This window comes from Amblyomma mixtum, chromosome 9 (genome assembly GCF_055824585.1).
Source record: "Amblyomma mixtum isolate Tamu chromosome 9, ASM5582458v1, whole genome shotgun sequence".
NCBI classification, from domain to species: domain Eukaryota; kingdom Metazoa; phylum Arthropoda; class Arachnida; order Ixodida; family Ixodidae; genus Amblyomma; species Amblyomma mixtum.
Genome location: NC_143020.1, coordinates 54973997 through 54993642, shown reverse-complemented (window position 1 = coordinate 54993642; position 19646 = coordinate 54973997). Strand labels below are relative to the sequence as shown.

Here is a 19646-nt window from a genome sequence, read left to right as displayed (position 1 = left end):
GAGACCTGCTAATTTTGGTCAGGTGTTGTAGTTACACGTACAGTTTTCATTTCAATCAGACGATTAAAAACAAATTGTTCACCACTTCGTTCCAAAATTGGTAACTCTTTTGTCACTTGCACAGCAGACAACCTCTAACTCACGGTAGGGTCTTGTTTTTAGTGTTTCTCTTTATTCGAACGCTTGTAAATGCGGTGGGTAGTGACTGCAAAAACAGGATGTCGCTAGGCACAGCTGGCAGAATGGGGCACGGAAAACAATGTCGGGGGTAAGGAGTCAAGGCGAATGCCGCTGTAAGCACAACTTCCGCTCGTACGTAGTGCTGATGGTCGAGCTAGTCGGTACTTTATTGAGAGTAAAACAACCGAGGAAGAAGAAACATATTCAAAAGTTTAACTTTGAAGTATCTGAAAATGGCGAAATGTTCACAAATATCTTCACTAATTTTTAATCCTGGTGTTTTCGAGGTCGAAATCTTTTACTCGGCGTTTTTGTTTTCTCTCACAAGTGGAAGAAAAACAATACTAGAACAGGATCATAAAGATACTATCTTAGCAGTTTGAAGGTAATATTTGTTATTAGGTTTTTTTTTTTTATGACGATAGCCATTATTGACACTCAAAGGCATGTCCCCAGTGTGTTCAAGCGACTCTCAAACGGGACTTCTGCTACTGCATCCTTCTCCTCTTAAAATATTGGCGCACAAAACTATGAGTTTGGTTTGGTTTGGTTTGGTTTATGGGGTTTAACGTCCCAAAGCGACTAAGGCTATGAGAGACGCCGTAGTGGAGGGCTCCGGAAATTGCGACCACCTGGGGTTCTTTAACGTGCACGGACAACGCACAGTACACGGGCCTCGAATTTCTCCTCCAAAGAAATTCAGCCGCCGCGGCCGGGACCGAACCCGCGTCTTTCGGGCCAGCAGCCGAGCACCATAGCCACTGAGCCACCGCGGCGGCCAAAACTATGAGTGTAAAACAAAAATGGTACAGGACTTCAGGAGCATCCTTCTTTATAGATAACACGTTTTCAAGCAAGCATCCTGGCTTTCGTACGCTTTGTTAGCAGGGGCCCGCCTCGGTGGCTCAGTAGTCACGGCGCTTGGCTGCTGACACAAGCCCGTATCCCAGACTGGACGAAATTAAGCAAAATTTTCACTCACTTGATAATACACCCATTTCAGAGCAAGGATACCCAGCATGGTCCCAACAGCTGCTGACACACCTTTGCTCGCATGAAACTCAGATACAGCTCTCAGAGGCGGTCACGGACGTGGATAACCACCTTCTGCACCTCTGGGAAGCTCGTCGCAGCCTCGTCCGCCGTTGGCGATGCCAAAAACAGAACAGAAAGCTTAAAGCTCGAATTGCCGAGCTTACCCAGAAAGCGGCAGAGTACGCGGCTCAACTCGCCGGCTCCAACTGGGTGGATAGATGCAACACGGCCACGCGACAAATGTAGAGCCGCAACACATGGCGTCTCTTTCGAGGCCTAATCGACCCAACCCAAACACGAACCGAAACACAGAAACATTTGCAGCGAGCCATGCACGCTTTCCCTGGCAACACAACTCAATTGGCACAGAAACTTCGGGACCAGTATCTGTGTACAGCCCAAGACCCCCGTGGATCTGCGTACTCTGATGCAGGCAGAGAGAACACGGAGCTGGATCAACCTTTCCAGCTCCATGATCTGCGGGTGGCTCTCGCCAAAATGAAACGGGGCACACCGCCAGGAAGGGATAAGGCCACCGTCAAGCTTTTGACGAACCTGCCCGACTTAGCATACGGGTCCCTCCTAGATTACATCAATGCAATTCGGCGCGGGGACACCCTCTTGCTAATTGACTGGAAAGCAGCTCTGGTCACTTTTTTCCTAAAGCAGGAAAACAAATTGACACAGATAACCTCCGCCCCATCTCTCTCACCTCCTGTGTGGGCATACTAATGGAGACGATGGTGCGCGATCGGTTATCAGCATATCTTGAACACAAACATGTCTTTGCGAGCACCATGTTCGGAATCCGCCCACACATATCCGCATAGGATGTCCTCCTGCAACTTAATCGGGAAGCCCTACCCCCTCGAATGCCCCCATAATGACCGGGTAGTACTCGATTTGGATCTTAAAGGGGCATTTGACAATGTAACACACGAGATCATACTCACTAACTTAAGCCAGACCGACTGTGGCCTCAACACATTCCGGTACATCAGCCAGTTTTTAAATGGATCGTCAATCCTACATCCGAATCCAAGATAGAGAGCATGGTGCTTACCTACTCGGCACGCGGGGAACAACCCAAGGGGCGGTACTTTCCCCGCTGCTCTTCAATCTGGCTATGATGCACCTGCCGGCCCAGCTGAGTGGTGTCGCCCGCGTGCAGCACGCCCTGTACGCTGATGACATAGCTCTGTGGGCCACGCAGGGCAACACAGGGGACATTGAAACCAGCCTGGAACCAGCGGCGACGATAGTAGACCGCTACGCCCGCCGCTGCGGTTTTTAAAGTTCTCCTGAAAAATCTAAATTTGTGCACCTCCGTCAGTCACAAAAGTGCACAACTAAAGCATCCCTCTCTTTTGAAAGTGGTCCCATACGCGAAAGTGATGAGATACGTGTACTCGGACTCTACATCCACAAACACAGATGGCCTGACACTACACTGGCCAAACTCCGTAAGGTGGGGGACCAGGCGGGCCGCATGGTCCTCCGGGTTTACAACAAACGCGAGGGGTTACTAAGTAAGGATGCCTTGCGGCTGGCAAACGCCTTTGTAACCAGTCGAATTCTCTATTCGACTCCTTATTTCCACCTACAGAAACAAGAGGAGGATGCGCTTGAGGTCATCCTTCGCAAAATTATTAAGCGTGCCCTTGACCTCCCCGTCACTACTTCAAACAGCCGGCTTATGGCCCTTGGGGTTGTGAATACTTTCCAGGAGCACCTTGCAATCCATTAGACGCGTTTGTCGCTAAAGGAGTCGGGCCGCCACCTTCTTGCTTGACTCCATATCCAACACTCACTCCCATGGAACACAGGTTTCACATCCCAGAACTGTGGAGACGTGCCCTCCACGTGCGCCCTCTTCCAGCCAACATGTCAAACGAAGACCATAAGGGTCGGCGCCAGGCACGAGCGGAAGCGCTAGCCCGACATTATGGCAACAAAACAGGTGGATACTATGTGGACGCCTCCGGTCCTCACCACGAGGGATGGTACACGGTCGCGGTAGTTCACAACAACAACACAGTTAACGGCCTCACCTTCAGAGCCCGTAGTGCAAGACAAGCAGAAGAGGTCGTTATTGCTCTCGCGGCCTCACATTCCGATTCAAAATACATAATCATCGACCCGCGAGGGGCATGTCGGAACATCGAACAAGGCTGCACTCCCTTCCTAGCCTATCGAATATACCAAAATTGCATACGGGAAACGGACCCCGCACACCGTCACCTTATATGGGCCCCTGCTCATCAGGGGTTGGCAGGAAACGAGGCAGCAGACGCAGCCGCCCGCGTGCTTTCTCATTGGGCTGTTTTCTCCTCCTCCGATCAGGAACCCGATCCTAATCCGATCTATACCTTCAAAGATATTACAACCTATTATCAAGGCAGGCATCGCCTTTACCCTCGCCCATGTAAAGGCCTGAAGAAGGCGGATGAGCGGCTCCTTCTCCGCCTTCTCACCAATACATTTCTGTGCCCGGCGGCACTAAAACATTTTTACCCCTCCTTTAACGGCAGCTCCCCGCACTGTAGTGCGGTGTCTTCTAACATCTATCACATTGTGTGGGCCTGCCCCTCCAACCCGGCTATTCCCCCCATCCCAAACCCAACCCGGGAGGACTGGGAGGCGACCCTGCTCGGCTGCCACGACTTACAGGCCCAACAAGCCTTAGTCGGGCGCGCCCGGGCGGCGGCCACCGCCAGTGGGGTCCCATACTAGGGACCTCCACCTACTGTTTGTAAGGATCAGTCCCTTAAGGGCTGATCCAAACATACCTCGTGTCCCTTTTTAATAAATGTTTTCACCACCACCCACCCGATGGACGCGGGTTTGATCCCGGCCGCGGCGGTCGAATTTCGATGAAGGCGAAACTCTAGAGCCCCGTGCGCTGTGTGATGTCAGTGCACGATAAAGATTCCCAGGTGGTCGAAATTCCCGGAGCCCTTCACTGCGGCGTCCCTCAGAGCCTGAGTTGCTTTGGGACGTTAGCCCCCAATAAACCAATAAATCAAACTTTGTTAGCAAGGACACCGAGGGAAAGAAAACTTATCGGAGCGTACTATCACCCTCCTGCATCTTGAATTCAGGCACGCACTCAGCCTGCTGCAGAAAATATTAACGGGTCTTCATAAAGAAAGCCGTCCAAGCTTGAAGGAGTAGGACGCTCCGGTAGGATGCTAGGCGTCGGCGCCGGTGAATGGCTAACGGTGGACGTCGAAGCTTCTTTCCGCTTGTGGGGGCGCTCCGGTAGGCTTTTGAGCTCAGATGGCAGCCCTCGCGGAGGCAGGCCGCTTCGAGTCTCGTTACTAGAGCCAAGAACCTCTAACAGATGTCGCGTGGTGCTGGCAACGCTTAGGGTGCACTGTGGACAACAGACCAGAAGTGTGACTTGACACTCTAATACGAACTTTTTATATCGCGGACTTGCTTCCACAAAGGACTTTACAACTTTGCGACGGCGACAGCAATAAGCCTGCTCGGCTTCTGTCCACTGATTCCATTTGCTGCTCCAAAGCTTTTGTCTTCTTAGTCCCATTTATCATAGAACTTAAAACATGACACTGAGTGAGTGAGTGAGTGAGTGAGTGAGTGAGTGAGTGAGTGAGTGAGTGAGTGAGTGAAAACTTTATTAGCTCTAGATTCGGTTGTATTCGGCGGTTTTGAGATGGCTTCATCCATCTTGCTCAAAGGTCGGTTGCCCTTAGTCCAGGGCTCCGCTGTATGCTGCTGCCAGTTTTGTTCGCCGAATCAGACCTTCTTGGTCGACCCGGCGATCGCTGGAGAGCACTCCTTCCCATTGTTCCGACCTCGGGTTTGTTATCACTGGTACCACGCTTATTCTCTGGCATGCCCACGTTATGTGGTACAGCGTGGGGGGTTCTTGGCACCAAGGGCATTTGTCATTGTATTGTGTTGGATACATTTTGTTGAGTACGTGTAGGTTCGGGTAGGAGCCCGTCTGAAGCTGCCTCCACGCGACAGAGTCCTCTCTGCTAAGGGAGTTGTCCGGTGGTGGATACCGTTTTCTGCAGCCCTTGTAATAATTTAGAAACGCCGAATAATCTTGGGGTACAGGTTCGTTCCCCTCGAGGTCGCCTACGTTGGATGCTCGGTAATAAGTGTACCCTCGAGCTATCCTGTCGGCCTCTTGGTTCCCTGTTACTCCCGCGTGTCCCGGCGTCCATACTATCGTATGCCTGATTGGTTCTTCGTTTGTTTGTCTTTGTGTTATGTGGCCCCCAGAGCGGAGTATGCGGAGCACTCTGTGCCCTATTCTGCCGCGTAGGTAGTTGCGGCATGCTGTTTGTGAGTCTGTAAGGATTTTTAGAGACCGTTTAGATCGATAGCCCTCCGCTGCCGCTAGAGCGACGGCCGCTTCCTCAGCCTCGACTATCGTACAGTCTTGTGGTGATGCGCTGGTGATCTCGCGTAGGGTCGAGTCGATCACCGTTGTTACCGCATTGCTGTTGTGCTACACTGAGAACCCATTCTATCCCGTTACATAGCGAAACATCTTACAGCAATGCATCGTCGAGATATTTCACGATGAATCTATGAGATCAATGTTTAAATGTGCTTGCGTACCACTCGCTCCGCACTAGATCACGCGGTTGCCCTGACACCAATCTTCCATCTGTTTCGCGGAGCCGCCGCATTATGGCGCTGCCGTCTGGTAAACTGTAGGGTGCCTCGATGCCAGCGGCGCAGTGCTGGCATCGAGGCACCCTAGTAAACTGTGAAGTCACTGGAACTCTGAAAGTACCGCATCTGTTTCTCTTCGCCGCCGCGCCGCCTATTGCCCAGTTGCGATCACGTGATTAGGCGCCTCCATAGAGGGTCCACTCGCTCTAGGAGCCGACGGGGCGCAGTGCTTCCGATGGGGTTGGACTGTGTGTTTTACGAAGTAGCACGTTCAGTATCGCATCTGTGTGCGTGTGTCTGTCTGTGTGCGTGCGTGTGTCTGTGTGAGTGTGCGCGCGCGTGTCTGTGCCTCTATCTGAGCGTATGTATGCGTGCGTGTGCGTGTCTCTGTGTGCGCGCAGTGTGCTGCGCGCGCGTTTGTCTGTGTGCGTGCGTGTGTCTGTGTATGCGTGTCTGTCAGTGCATGTGTCTGCGTGCGTATCTGTGCACCGCGTGTGTCTGTGTGCGTGCGTGTGTCTGTGTATGCGTGTCTGTCAGTGCGTGTATCTGCGTGCGTATCTGTGCACCGCGTGTGTCTGTGTGCGTGCGTGTGTCTGTGTATGCGTGTCTCTGTCAGTGCGTGTGTCTGCGTGCGTATCTGTGCACCGCGTGTGTCTGCGTGCGTGCGTGTGTCTGTGTATGCGTGTCTCTGTCAGTGCGTGTGTCTGCGTGCGTATCTGTGTGCGCGCGTGTCTTTGTGCACCGCGTGTGTCTGTCTGTGTGCGTGCGTGTGCGTGTCTCTGTGCGTCGTGTGTCTGTGTGAGTGTGACGGCTATAAATGTCTTCGTAGACGTTGCTTTACGAGATTTCGCAGAGCTCGTCGACTTTAGGGTCGCCCAACTGCCTCCCAGAAGCCTCCGACCGGCTACTGACCACACGGAGGGAAGAACAGGCGGCAGGAAATAGTAAGCGTTAAGGGAACGTTTTATACGCAGCAGACTTCCAAGTGAACCTATTTACTAAACGTTTTGTTATATCCCGAAAACATGCATTTGCGAGCCTCTCGCGGAAGTGATAGGACAAGCCTGCTTCTTGCGTTGTTAGCTCACACCCATGGGCTCAAGAATACGAGAGGTTGCGCAGCTGTCGTGCAACGCTTTCAAGGTTTTCGAAACCCTCACCTCATCTAAGCTCTCAATCATGAATACTTTAATTAATTTTTGCGCAAAAGCGATGAACAACGCCGCCGCAAGGGAGACTTTCTTCGCCTAGCAGACGACGCGCTCGCCGCGCTGGACCACCTCTGGCAACAACACCCCAATGTTGCCTGCGCGCCGCCCGCTGGTTGCGGTACTTTCAGAGTTCCAGTGACTTTAGTAAACTGCGAGCTCAAAAAGGAATAGTAGGCATGGCTTACTGAGTCTTTTTCTTATAAAACACATACGCGATGTTCTGAAAAAAGCTGCGCATTACTAGTTAACCCTACGGCATCCGCTTAACGTCAAGCTGAACACCTGCTAAAAAAGCATGCGCCTCGGCGGCACAAAAATTCGTGCCGCTGGGAGGATTTCCAGCACAAACCTTGCTGTGCATTTCCGAACATGGGCACCAGGAATAGATTATACAGCCTTGCCAGCTGCTGCGCGGTAGCAGACAAGGTGGATGTGTGCTGGAAAGGCCTTTATTGTTTTTAGCGAGCGCGGAATGTTGGTTTTTTTCGAAAGCCCATTTTGCATTAACCCAAAGAGGCAGCAAAGAGAAGTGAGGTTTAGTGAAAGCGATCAAGGAACAACGTACAGCGCTTGAAATTACATATGAAGGATCTGACGTGTGCTTGTTAGTGGGGAATTCGTAGTTGTATGGCGAATCATCAGACTACGTCTACAAACGTTTGACTAAACGGGATGTTTCGGAGGGAATAACTTCACCTAGAGCCTGTCGTGGAAATGCATCTATGCCAACAAAGTCAGCTATCACCAATGATGGAAGAAGAAAGTGGTGAGTTCAACATTCCTCATATTTTGCCTAATATACAACCCCTTTTCAAACAGTGCCCTAATCTCTGGGTTATTAAAATGGCGAACGTAGCAGATAGAGCTGTCATGGTGCGATTAACCACCCGGTATTGTTTACAACTTTTGTTCTGCGGACCCTTGAATTCTTGCTATGAATATTTTTAGCGCAAGGCGAGAATTTTGGGGGGTGTCCGAAAGCTGAAATTTCATTACATCTTGGTACACTGTACTGGCACAGCTATTTTTGGTAGAAACCCTAGAGCATAGTGAGATATTTTGAAAGTATTGCATGCCAACCACTCCTGTTGTTTAAACTTCGAAGTTCCAAGCAATAACTTGTAGCCTTTCACATGTGCGCATTATATGTTCGACAATCGCGGGAATGTTTTTCTTGTTTTGCAGGTGGAAGTTTATCAGCACGCTTTCTGTATACTATCAACTTTGTGTTATCTATTGTGTAGTGTCACAAAGTAATCTTCCTCCTTAAGCTGCACTGACAGAGCAGCTTAAGGTTGAGGTCCATCCAATATGAAGAGAAACAAAGAGTTCTCACACATAGCAATTTTTTCGTCTTTTTCGTACTAACGTTCACAGTGAATTTTGGATATTGTACTTCAAAAGAAAACTAAGAAAACACAAGTAAGTGTGCGTGTCTTAAGCAAATATTCAGTTGAACTGAGTGGCCAAACTTCCTTCCCATTCATAGTGCAGTGAACTGTACATATACTACGTTTAGCAAAAAAGAATCACGCCTGCTTTATTCACTTCTAGTGGGTACAAGTACAACCCATGGCCGCCTCAGGAGGGACATGGGACTTTTTAACGCCATATCTCTAGTAGTCGGCAGCTCCATAGGTAAGCTTCCTCGTCTCCTCACTAGACTTACTGATGCAAATTACGAAGCACTCGCCGGCACTACAACCAAAGCTTAGTTTCTTCTTAATTTTAAGCTGTACTGAAATTAATGCCAGTGGCCTAATTTTGTCGGGCCGTCTGTTTATTTAAATCCTCTTTTCAATAAACAAACATGGCCACTTAGGTTGGGCGCCTGCAGTGCTTCCAACGCCATACCTCTGATATGATGGTTGGTTGCTTTGGGTGGTTTATGGGGTTTAGCGTCCCAAAGCGACTAAGGCTATGAGAGACGCCGTAGTGGAGGGCTCCCGAAATTTCGACTACCTGGGGTTCTTTAACGCGCACTCACATCGCACAGTACACGGGCCCCTAGAATTTCTCCTCCAAAGAAATTCAACCGCCGCGGCCGGGATCGAACCCGCGTCTTTCGGGTCAGCAGCCGAGCACCATAACCACTTTCACTGCGGCGGCCTCTGATATGATATGTTTTATTTTTTTACTTTTTTGGGGGGATATCATTAATAAATCCTCGTAAGAACGATATCACAGCGTACTATAAACGAGCTGCCGTAATGTCTGCCTTCAATTTGTCAAGCAACTCGTAAAAGCTTTGAACGTTTTGTCGCTGTCCTCACGGTCCTTAAAACGAATTTTTTAAACCGGCAACGCCCACAATAGTTCAAATTGTCGTAAATAGCTGTCGCGATTGTGTGACAGCTGTGGGAAGGAACAGTTATATAATACTGCTGTCTGAACTTGCGTCATTTTGTTTGCTGCGGTTGTAAAATATTGCAGGTGCTGGGATCTTCATAACACCGAGCATTGTTTTTAAAGACGCTGGGTCCGTGGGCGTTGATCTTATCATGTGGCTCGCAGCCGGAGTCGCATCTCTAATCCGTAAGTTGTGCAACAATTGCTTAATCTCTATTGCATCATTGTAGCGAAGATTATTTCATCCATATGCCAGTCTTACACGTGCATGAACAGACTCAGTGTGTGAGCGCTGATGTCTTCTGCGTTGTGTTGGAGTAACCGCATGAGGTATGCCATACAAAGCTCAGAAGCCGACATATTTGGGCCTGACGAACTGCCCGGGTTTATAGACTTCCGTGCTGTTGTTTGAAAACAAGGTGCCGCATATGCTGCACTTTCTGCGATAACTGTTTTAACGCTTCAAACTAAACTGTCAAGGGGAACCAACGTGACAATTATATCTTAAGGTCCCAGTCCCCTTGTAACAGTGAAAGCACTGGCCAGTGAGTTATTATTGCTGCATTACGAATTGCGGCCGCACTGAACTTGAGATCTTCATTGAAGGAACAACATATACTATCTTTGTTACACTACCACTAGCGGTCGCATAGGGACTATACTTTTCAGCTGCTATCCTGGCATGGAGGGTATGGAACTCCGCTATATGCAAGATGTAAAAGCTCTCATTTGCTCTGGTTTCGGTGCATGTAAAATAAAACCAATTGATCGATATCTATTTGGAGCAATGCACAACACCGTTCTTTCTTCAACAACCTAAGAACAGCTTCTGTACATTGAACTCCACAACATTATATCCTGGTTATACGACAATGTTTTTTTTAGTATTTTCTTCTTAAACCATTTTCATTTATAACAGACTGCGTCAGGCATCCTTCACGCTGTCAGACACCAATACCATAAATAAACAGTTTACAAAATGCTGATAGCATCGTGCATCTCACATGTTTTCTGCCTGTGTATTAGGAACTCACATCCCTTGTAACAGCGTCCGTGTCTGAAAAAAAAAACAGGATGTATAAAAGTATTTTCTATCAGCGGCAGAAAACTATAGACGGAGAGTGAATGCGTATTAAACGCAATTCGCGCAAAAAAGATAGACCAATGCATAGTGGCCCGCAGCAGGGCAGAATGATCGGGCAGCAAATATCGGCTCGCAGGCAATCTGAACAATGTGAATAAAAGAACTCATGAAACGAGATCAACGCCGAATTTAAACGAAGTTTAAGAAACTCAACTACAAAAAGTAGCTATACCACCGGTATCTCCGAAAAACCCTATAAATTAGTACTATTCAAGAGGGCTTCGGGAACTCCCATTCCAACTCCCGGATGTGCTACACTGCTGACAACGCTTTATCGAAGAAAGTACTTTTGTAACTCCAAGAGGCTATTTTTTAAAAGTGCAGAACATTTTAGAAGAAACACCGCTTGCAAACGCTGAGCACTGGAAATGGTTATTTTTGTACGGCCCTGAATGCTAAGTTGTACAGTTCGTAAATGCTTGGCGCCGCTTGCTGAGGCTCCTTCAAATAATGCCACTTAATATCCGAAACAGTAACGAGCTTATCTTCACTGAGTGACTAATAACTACGTGAAGTAGGCTACTCTACTCGAGTGAAATCCCCCCTACCGCAAGCTGCCGAATATACCTCTCCTATATCAAAATCTACGTCAAGCTAACCACAACGTAGCCGAGGTCTTTTGAGCACCTTGACACACATGGGAAGCAATGGGGCAGAGACACTACTCATCGCTATTGCGCCCAGTATGCCGCGAAGTACGCGCGTCTTAGACTGAACTCAAGGGCATAGACATGAGCAAAGTGCGCATGGCAGCACGGGGAAGGTTTCCGCTGAATGTAAAGCGTTAGCATGACACTGCGTTGTATTTCGCCGGTGGGTCACGTCATGTATTCCTGTTGAGCCGTACGAATACTAATTGGAACTCACGGTGGGAGACTCACCCTTCGCCGCACCATAAAAGAGGTCTACCTCGAGCTCCGCCTAGAAAAACGCCTTTACCCTCCCCCCCCCCCCCTTATCCATCGCTCACGGTGCCGGAGGCTCGCCTTCTTTGGCGCATCCAAATGAATGTAGTTATCACCCCGTCTCGCCTCTTTCTCTATCGCTATCGATCAGACCGTTCCTGTCCCAACTGCCCCTGTATCTATGCGGACCTGGCCCATTGCCTCTTCTATTGCCCGGCTGCTCAGCAGTCGGGTTCCTACCCCTCACCTTCTTTATCCATCACCCCCTGGCTCGACTGGCTTGGCGCTGAAGGGGAGGAAGAACAGCGACTTCTGGTCGCCCAGGCGGTCGACATGCTCGGCCTGTAAATTATGGCCGAATAAAGATCTTGTACTACTACTACTATCTATTGTCGGTTCCAGTAGGATGGCTTCGTCGGAGGCTCACTGCTGTGTAACGCTTCACCCCTGAAAATATAAAATTGTCCCATCGGTGGTGGAGCACGACGCAGAGGGATTAGGTGCCCTAGAGTTGCTGCTAGGGTTAATGTAATAATGAACACAGCGCGAGAAAATGGTAATTTCTTACTGTTTATCATGATAGCTGCGGTTGTGTCGACATCCTTGATACATGTATAAGAATGAAAGCTGCCAATAAAGAGAACAAGAACGGCGCTCATTGGAGGCGCGGGCAGAGACATCTGACAGTGTTCAGTTTCTGTGCTTTCCTCTTTCGTTTCACAGATGGCCTTTGCTACGCCGAATTGGGTGCCATGCTTCCATCCGCTGGGGGGCCTTACGAATACTTAAGCGTTGGCGTCCAGTCATTGGGGAGGACGGGGGATCTCCTCTCCTTCCTGGTCGCCTGGTGCTTTCTCGTTCTGGAGCCTATATCTACAACGATACACGGACGGACATTTACGGCATATGCCTTGAGCTTTGCCTACGGAACTTGCACACCACCGCATGAAGTGACTGCGTTGGTGACGGTGGTGGTCATTCGTAAGTTTTATAATAGTATAGTAGGCGGCGCGGTTCAGTATATTTTCTAACACCACAAATGAAAAGTATTTGTTTCACTCATATTGAGCTCAGAGATATTCATATGGGTAGTTTGCGCTCCTTGCAAATTTATCCGCTGTTGCAGAAGTTATCACGTGTTGGCGTAAGAGCACGCACAAATCGCTCCAACTCACTGGCTTCATCATCAAAGGTGCATAATAGGCGCTCAACTTCTGCTCACGACCTCGAGTGAATAAATTAACCAAGGGTTTTGAACAGCTTGCCCTTGCGACTGCAGCCAAGTGGACTGTTCCAGCCCTACAATTAAAATTCATCATAACATACATCGCTATTCATTTAGAAACACTGATCATGGAGCATTTTGTCACGTCAGTAGTTTATATGCAGCGGCGGGAATATGTTTAAAAATAATTTTCTCAACAATAAGTGCGTCCTTTTCTGCCGAGAAAATGTCCACATGGCATCACTGAGCCCAATAATTCATGTCCGCTAACAACAACATGAGCATCGAGCCGTCCTGTGCATAGACATATGCGTCGAGTCAACCTTTATCAAACACCCCTAAAGGGACACTTTATAAGAAACTCCAAACCTTGCAGTGAAAACTTTCACAACGGGAAACTACCTCTATCCATCTGAGTTCTTTTAATGTTATCGTCCTTATTCTTCGTGGTTTTCTTCTACAACAGACAAAAAAAGACACTACAGATATGAGAAACGCAGAATATGCGTTCTAACGGCCCTTATAGCGGCCTTTTACCTGCCAATATTCGAAGTAAGAAACGCCGGCGACCTGCATACAGAGACTGAGACTCGCTAACGCCCTCATATGTCAGTATCTGAACGTTCTTCTCACACGCTTATCAAGTGCGTACCGCGCTTAAGGGCCAAAATACTTGCTTTTCGGGTGGTTGATGGAGCTCGTTATTTGTTGTATGGCATTGGGATAAAGTTAATAGAAGCTGATGTACAGAACGTAGCACAGAACACACGGTCATTTGTGCCGTCTTTTTATCCCTGCTGGCTTTTTTACTTGAGCTCTACGCATATCGCATTAAGAGTCCTTGGTGCAGCAAGGGCCCTTGTAATGGCTAAGCAGCCTATTAGAAGTTGCGATAGCACTTGTTATATGTTTTCTTTTTCAGAACTGGCGGCTGCAGTCAACACATTTTCGCTGAAAATGTCCTTAAGAATACAAAATATCTTGTTCATGGTGAAGCTTGGGGTGCTTCTTTCTATCATTGCTACCGGTCTGGTATGGTGCATTAAAGGCAAGTATACGCTCTCCCTTCTCCCCTTATATCGCTGGTGAAGTGAATAATTGCATCCCTAATGCACCTTGAGCACCAAGCCACCCAGGTTCAATGTCGGCGTTAGGCATTCATTCCTTCAATGCTAGAGAAACGCCCGTACCCTGAAGAGATCTACATCTCATTCGTTAGGTCGCGCATGTTTTTGGTTTCCTTTCTATTGATGATAAATTATATTTTTTTCTTAACCATGATCATTAAATCTCTTTTTTACTCTCTCAGTGAAGCTTGCCATCTTTCTGAACCCTTATGTACAATGTCCCACACCGCTGGCAAACACTGGCGTTTGTTTTCTACACCACCAAAACAGCCGCCGTGTTTAAGGGCTCATGCTATACTTACCACATGATCAAAGTAGGCAATCGATGAAATTCAATTGATGTTTTGTAGCTTGCAGAGCCCTCTAGACACAGACAGCCCAAAGACAACCTGTACACTAACAGCCAAACGCTGTCCAGAAGACGCTTCACAGGGAATGACGATTATTTGCTCATTGAAAAAGATGCATTATGTATACTATGGAAGCCCCAAAAACACTCCATGTATGTTCATGTGGCTGCAGAGTGACGCGAAGGTTTGTTTTAAAGCTAAAAACCGGCTGACTGCGCCAATTAATGGCAACATATCCTGAGCGTTTTACATGAAAAAAAAAAAAAAGCATCGACCAGTTGAGTACTACTTAATTGATGTTTTTAAAAACATAAATTGGAAAGTGCGAATAACCTTCCTAAATAAGGTGCTAACAACAAGATATGTCTTGCTGTCGCAATATAGATGTGGATATCACACCGAAAACGTGACTAGTAGATGCTAGAGAAACTTTTATATCCACTTGGTGCATGAAGAATAAATCCAATTTTATGGGTTGGCTCGGAGCTACGGAGACCGTCTCCTTTCGCACCGTCGGTGTCCGATACTTTTCGTAGACGAAAGAAGGAACTACCATTCGCATCTCTAAAAAGACAATGACGCCAAAAGGTGTTAATCAGCCTTTCTTTGTTGAGCAAAAACTAACCTTGTGAACTTTACAGTTTCTGCGAGCGATGGGCATGCACTCTAAGATCATTAATAAATAATATGAGGCAAGCAATTTTTTGGGGCTTTGACAGAGCCATTGCTATTCCCACGCATCAATTTCTGTTTCTGGCCAGGTGAATTTTTACAAATGCACGTCAAGTGGGTGCGTAGCACCGGCACATTGTACAGATGCAGAGAGCCTAACTGTGCTCCAACTCCGTTCGATCATGCCGAAAAAGTGCGGGCTGTCCAAAGCCATTCCAGAACGAGAATGAACACGTGACATAACCTTGTATGCGTTGAAGGGAAGACAACAGCTGTTGGAGAAAGTAAATATGTCAGCGAACTCTGGCCGGGGTCCTTAAATTTTTATGTTTAAAGCGAAGAGGATCTCTATAAACAATACGCGAAAATTTATGAGCTTTCAGTGCAGTACGATTGACAAGAAACGGCTTCTGACTGAGCCGGCGGGCCGGCTTTCGTGAGTCAGCAAGATTGTTCCGCGTGTATAAATTCGCGGCAGATTTTAGTAGGGTGGCTCTTCCTTTAAACCCAGTTGGAGCCTTCAAACAAGCACTGAATGCCTCTAGTGGCAAGCATAGAAATGCATATTTTTTTTTTGGCTCGTAGTCCCTTGTTAATTATTAGAAACAGAATTGGCTCACGCTGTTTTACATTCTCCAGCAACAACATGACTGGACGATAAATCCTATTTGGTGTACAGAAAAAGCGCCGGGTAGGAACAGCTTCCATATTTTATTAGTGGTAAGTTTTGCATTCTTTCACAAGACATGTTCCCCACCTGAGGCCCCGATAATATCATGAAAACCACAGAAATTCTCATTAAAACGCACCTGAGGTAAGCGCCTAATTTTCACATCTGTTATTTTTATACGTTCTCTCCTCCTTCTAGCACCAACTGTGCTGAACAAGTTTTCCTTCGACACGAAGAGACCATCTGGAAAATTATTGGAAGCGTTTGTGGTGGCGAGTTTCACAGGATCTGGAGGGTAAGGGCATACAGCTTCATCTTTGCAATTTTCTTTATTTGAAGAGGTAACCAAATTTAAAATGCGAATTGCTAGAAATTTCTCAATCGGCTGTACTTTCTCCATTACTCACAAATGCAGCGGCATGATCTGCTGCATGACTGAAGAAATGTCCAACCCAGCAAGAATAATACCATGGTCTGTAATGGGAGGTCTGTTCTTGGTCACTGGGTTGCATGTCCTCACGAATGTGGCCTACTTTGCTGTCCTGGAACCCCAAACCCTGGCCGCTACCGATGCCACTGCGCTAACCTTTGCCCGGGAAACGTGGGGCGTCACTGGCGAGGTTCTGGTGCCCCTGATTGTCTGCATCTGCACCTTCGGAACCATGAGCGCCACCTTCTTCAGCAACACCCGCTTACTCATGGCCGCGGCCCGCAAAAACCACTTACCTGCGGTCTTCTCACTCATCACGACCCGGTCATCATTGCCACTCTTCTCAATCGCCTGGAGGTGTTCGATCGCCATGGTGTTCACAGTAGTAGGACCAGTAGGATTCCTCGCAAAAGTGGGAATGACAGGGTTCACTGCGGTGAACGTACTGGTGATGTTCGCGCTTCTGAGGCTGCGAGTGACGATGAAGCACGCTGCACGGCCCGTAAGAGTGCCGACCATCATCGTAGTTGTGAACATTGCAGTGCTGCTAGCAATTGCGGCCGCTCCGTTTTTTAGCGGAGCAGAGGCTGCCGTCTATCAAGTGACTCTGGGATGCGTCCTTCTAGGTCTGCCTGCGTACGGCGCGTTTAAAGCCCTCCGGACATCCCGTGTGGCGACGACGGTGTACAAGTTCATGCAGAAGTTACTGCTTTGTCTACCGTGCGCCGGTCGGACTGACATTTGAACGCTCGATAAATCAGAGTGGGTGTAATTGCGAATGTATCAGCGATAAATTTACTACGGACGCAGAAAGAAGAACGAACGGGTAAACCCTCGCGCACATCATGCGCGCTTTTGCCAGTGAGCCTGTCGTAATTGCAGCGCGGTTAGTTTACAATGCCTAGTAAATTATCCAAAGTTTATGATCTTAAGACAGGGAAAGCTTGGCTTCTCCAACATGCGGAAACCGGAACGGGTAGTGCTATAACCTACACAGGCAGGAAGCAAAGCTTCACGATGAGCTATATCTCGCGTTATCCACTATAATATGAGTTTGAAGTTTTCAGCACAACAGGAAGTATTATTTATCAGTTGTCCAAGATGAATGTAACGGCTGTTGTGAGAAGTGAAAGGCAGGCGTCTTAGCGTAGGCAATAGCATCGGCAAATCACCGCATAGGCGAGTGTCAGCGGAGGCTCGAAATTTACAACTAAGTGTCAAGATTCATGTAAGGGCAAAGCCCACCGCTCTCACTCATAATAGTTAGGTCGAAAAATAAGCTAGTGTTGAAGCACGGCAACGCATAGTTTAACAGTAATTTCAGTGAAATGTGGTCAGTTTTCAGCACAACAGGAAGTATTATTTATCAGTTGTCCAAGATGAATGTAACGGCTGTTGTGAGAAGTGAAAGGCAGGCGTATTAGCGTAGGCAATAGCATCGGCAAATCACCGCATAGGCGAGTGTCAGCGGAGGCTCGAAATTTACAACTAAGTGTCAAGATTCATGTAAGGGCAAAGCCCACCGCTCTCACTCATAATAGTTAGATCGAAAAATAAGCTAGTGTTGAAGCACGGCAACGCATAGTTTAACAGTAATTTCAGTGAAATGTGGTCAGCGACTGCGATGATGCTTAGAAATAGTCAGTACGCTACTGTTTTCTTTAAGCGTCGTGTTGTGTATAATTTTGTGTCATACACCCCCCCCCCCTCCCCCCCCCCCATACGCACAAAAACCTTGCCATAGGTACCAGAAATATAGAAACCACTAGTATTAAACATCTAGCCACTCGACTCCTTCTCAGGCTGTGCACGAATCATAACAAGGCGGAAGGATTTATTGATCATACATGCAATGTCAAAAAACCGCAAGAGATGGACAGGAATGCCTTGTTCTCATTGGACGATGAATTATTCACATTGTAATGAACGAAAACACCGTAAAAAAAGCGGTCGCATAAAGAAGAAAGCTTGTTCGCGGTATCTGGGCTCACAAGAAAGTTGTTCGGATGCTTCTTAGCCTGTTTCACTAATAAAAATTACGAGGAGCTTTAGCGGCTAACGTGCTGAAAGGCGAAAGCCTGAGTGCTGCATTCTGCTACGCGATTGTTCACTTCACATTTTGTTGGTGCATTAATTAACGGCCAATTAATGACGCTTAAGCTTCGCCTTTAGGAGTGGAACGCGACAGCGTGTTGTAGCGCTGCCACGGAGTCCATTGAACGCCACCACCCGTTCGGCGCGATGCCTTGCCCTTTGAACGCAACGCTTTTTAAGGAAAGTAAATGGCGCAGTAATTCTCTGTCGTCTCGGTGGACACCTGAGCCTCACTGTACAGGAAGGGAGGAAATAGAGTGAAAGAAGAAAGAGGGGAGATAATGAAGAAAATGAAAATTGTATTTGAGGAAAGGAAATACGCATTAACTGTCTCGCATATCTCAGTAGCACTAGTCGAAAATTGTATTTGACGGAAGAAAGTTGCGGAGTAACTGTCTCACATATTTCGGTGGACACCCGTCAAAATTCGCGCGTGGTGACATCACGACAAGTTGGAGCAATCTGAAACGCGGACAAATACGCCTTGCTCGTCAGTAAATTGTTTTTTGACGAAAGGAAATGTATCTGTCTCACATATCTCGGTGCACACCTGAACTTCGCCTTAAGGGAAGGGAGGAAGATGGGAGTGAGCGAAGACACCGTATTCACTAGACGCACCTTTGTTCATTCCAAACCATCGAGCTGGCATAGCGGAGTGGTAGCGTGCTCTACTCGCACTCCGGAGACCTGGGTTCGATTCCCAAGCTCGGCCAATGTCTTACTCGGTTTTATTTATTTATCTGGTCTGACTAGAAAGGTTAATTGGACTAATTGGTTTAGTAAGCAATTAACTAAACTCAAACTTACTTGGAGCATCACTATACGATCCCTTTAATTGGTTGCATGGTTAGTAGCCAAAGTACAATTGGCCCCGTTTGAAATTCGCGCACTGTGACGTTACGACCGTTTCGACCAACTGAAAAGCGTGACATTTCTTGTCGACAGCTCCTGCTTACAACGATGAGGCATTAAAGGCTTCCGCCTTAAAATGTACCCCAAAACAAACCAAATGCTGCAATGAAACCTCCATGCTGCTGTCACCAGTAGGTTACGTTATATCCGTACCCTCCTATCGAGCTTCAAACTGTCCCATGAGCAATGTTTTCACTTGCAACCTTCAGCCCTTCCTTCAGGATAGAAATTTCAAGATTATAAGAAGAATTGAGTTAAGAACAGCATTGTGGTTCACGGACTCTTGAGTGCTGCGGTCCTGCCCTATGGCGTCAGTACGCCTTTCCACCAATCAGAGCTCTCTCCAACTTTAGCCACCTTGTTGTGCTTCGCTTTCTTCGTCGCGTTTTTACGGTTACATCTCCGAACACAACTCAATATGGGATGTAATAAGGGAGTAATTACTCATTGAAGTCCCCCCAAGCACAGCCATACGGCTATAAAGGAAAGCTATACAGCTTTCTCAGAAACTTCGTAGTTAAAGAAAAATTGCGGCGGCGCTTGGGTGGATGTCAATGAGTAATTACTCCTTTATTACAAATCTACTCCACCTTGGGGGATTCCCCTAAGCATTTGGTCAACACTGCTCCCACTTCGAGTTATTGATCAATTCGCTCTCGCCCTACCATAAGCTTGCCGTCCCGGTT

The 19646-nt window shown here is 47.7% G+C and overlaps 1 protein-coding gene across 1 annotated transcript; it reads left to right on the top strand.

The window, feature by feature from the left end:
• Positions 1–7525: 7525 nt before the first annotated feature.
• Positions 7526–16699, top strand: LOC149329090 (Y+L amino acid transporter 2-like). Its single transcript, XM_089562113.1, has 7 exons — positions 7526–7848; positions 8637–8720; positions 9516–9617; positions 12204–12461; positions 13628–13753; positions 15723–15819; positions 15940–16699. Exons 1-7 carry the CDS (start codon positions 7797–7799, stop codon positions 16697–16699), a joined length of 1479 nt encoding a protein of 492 aa, XP_089418239.1. The 5' UTR covers positions 7526–7796.
• Positions 16700–19646: the final 2947 nt, after the last annotated feature.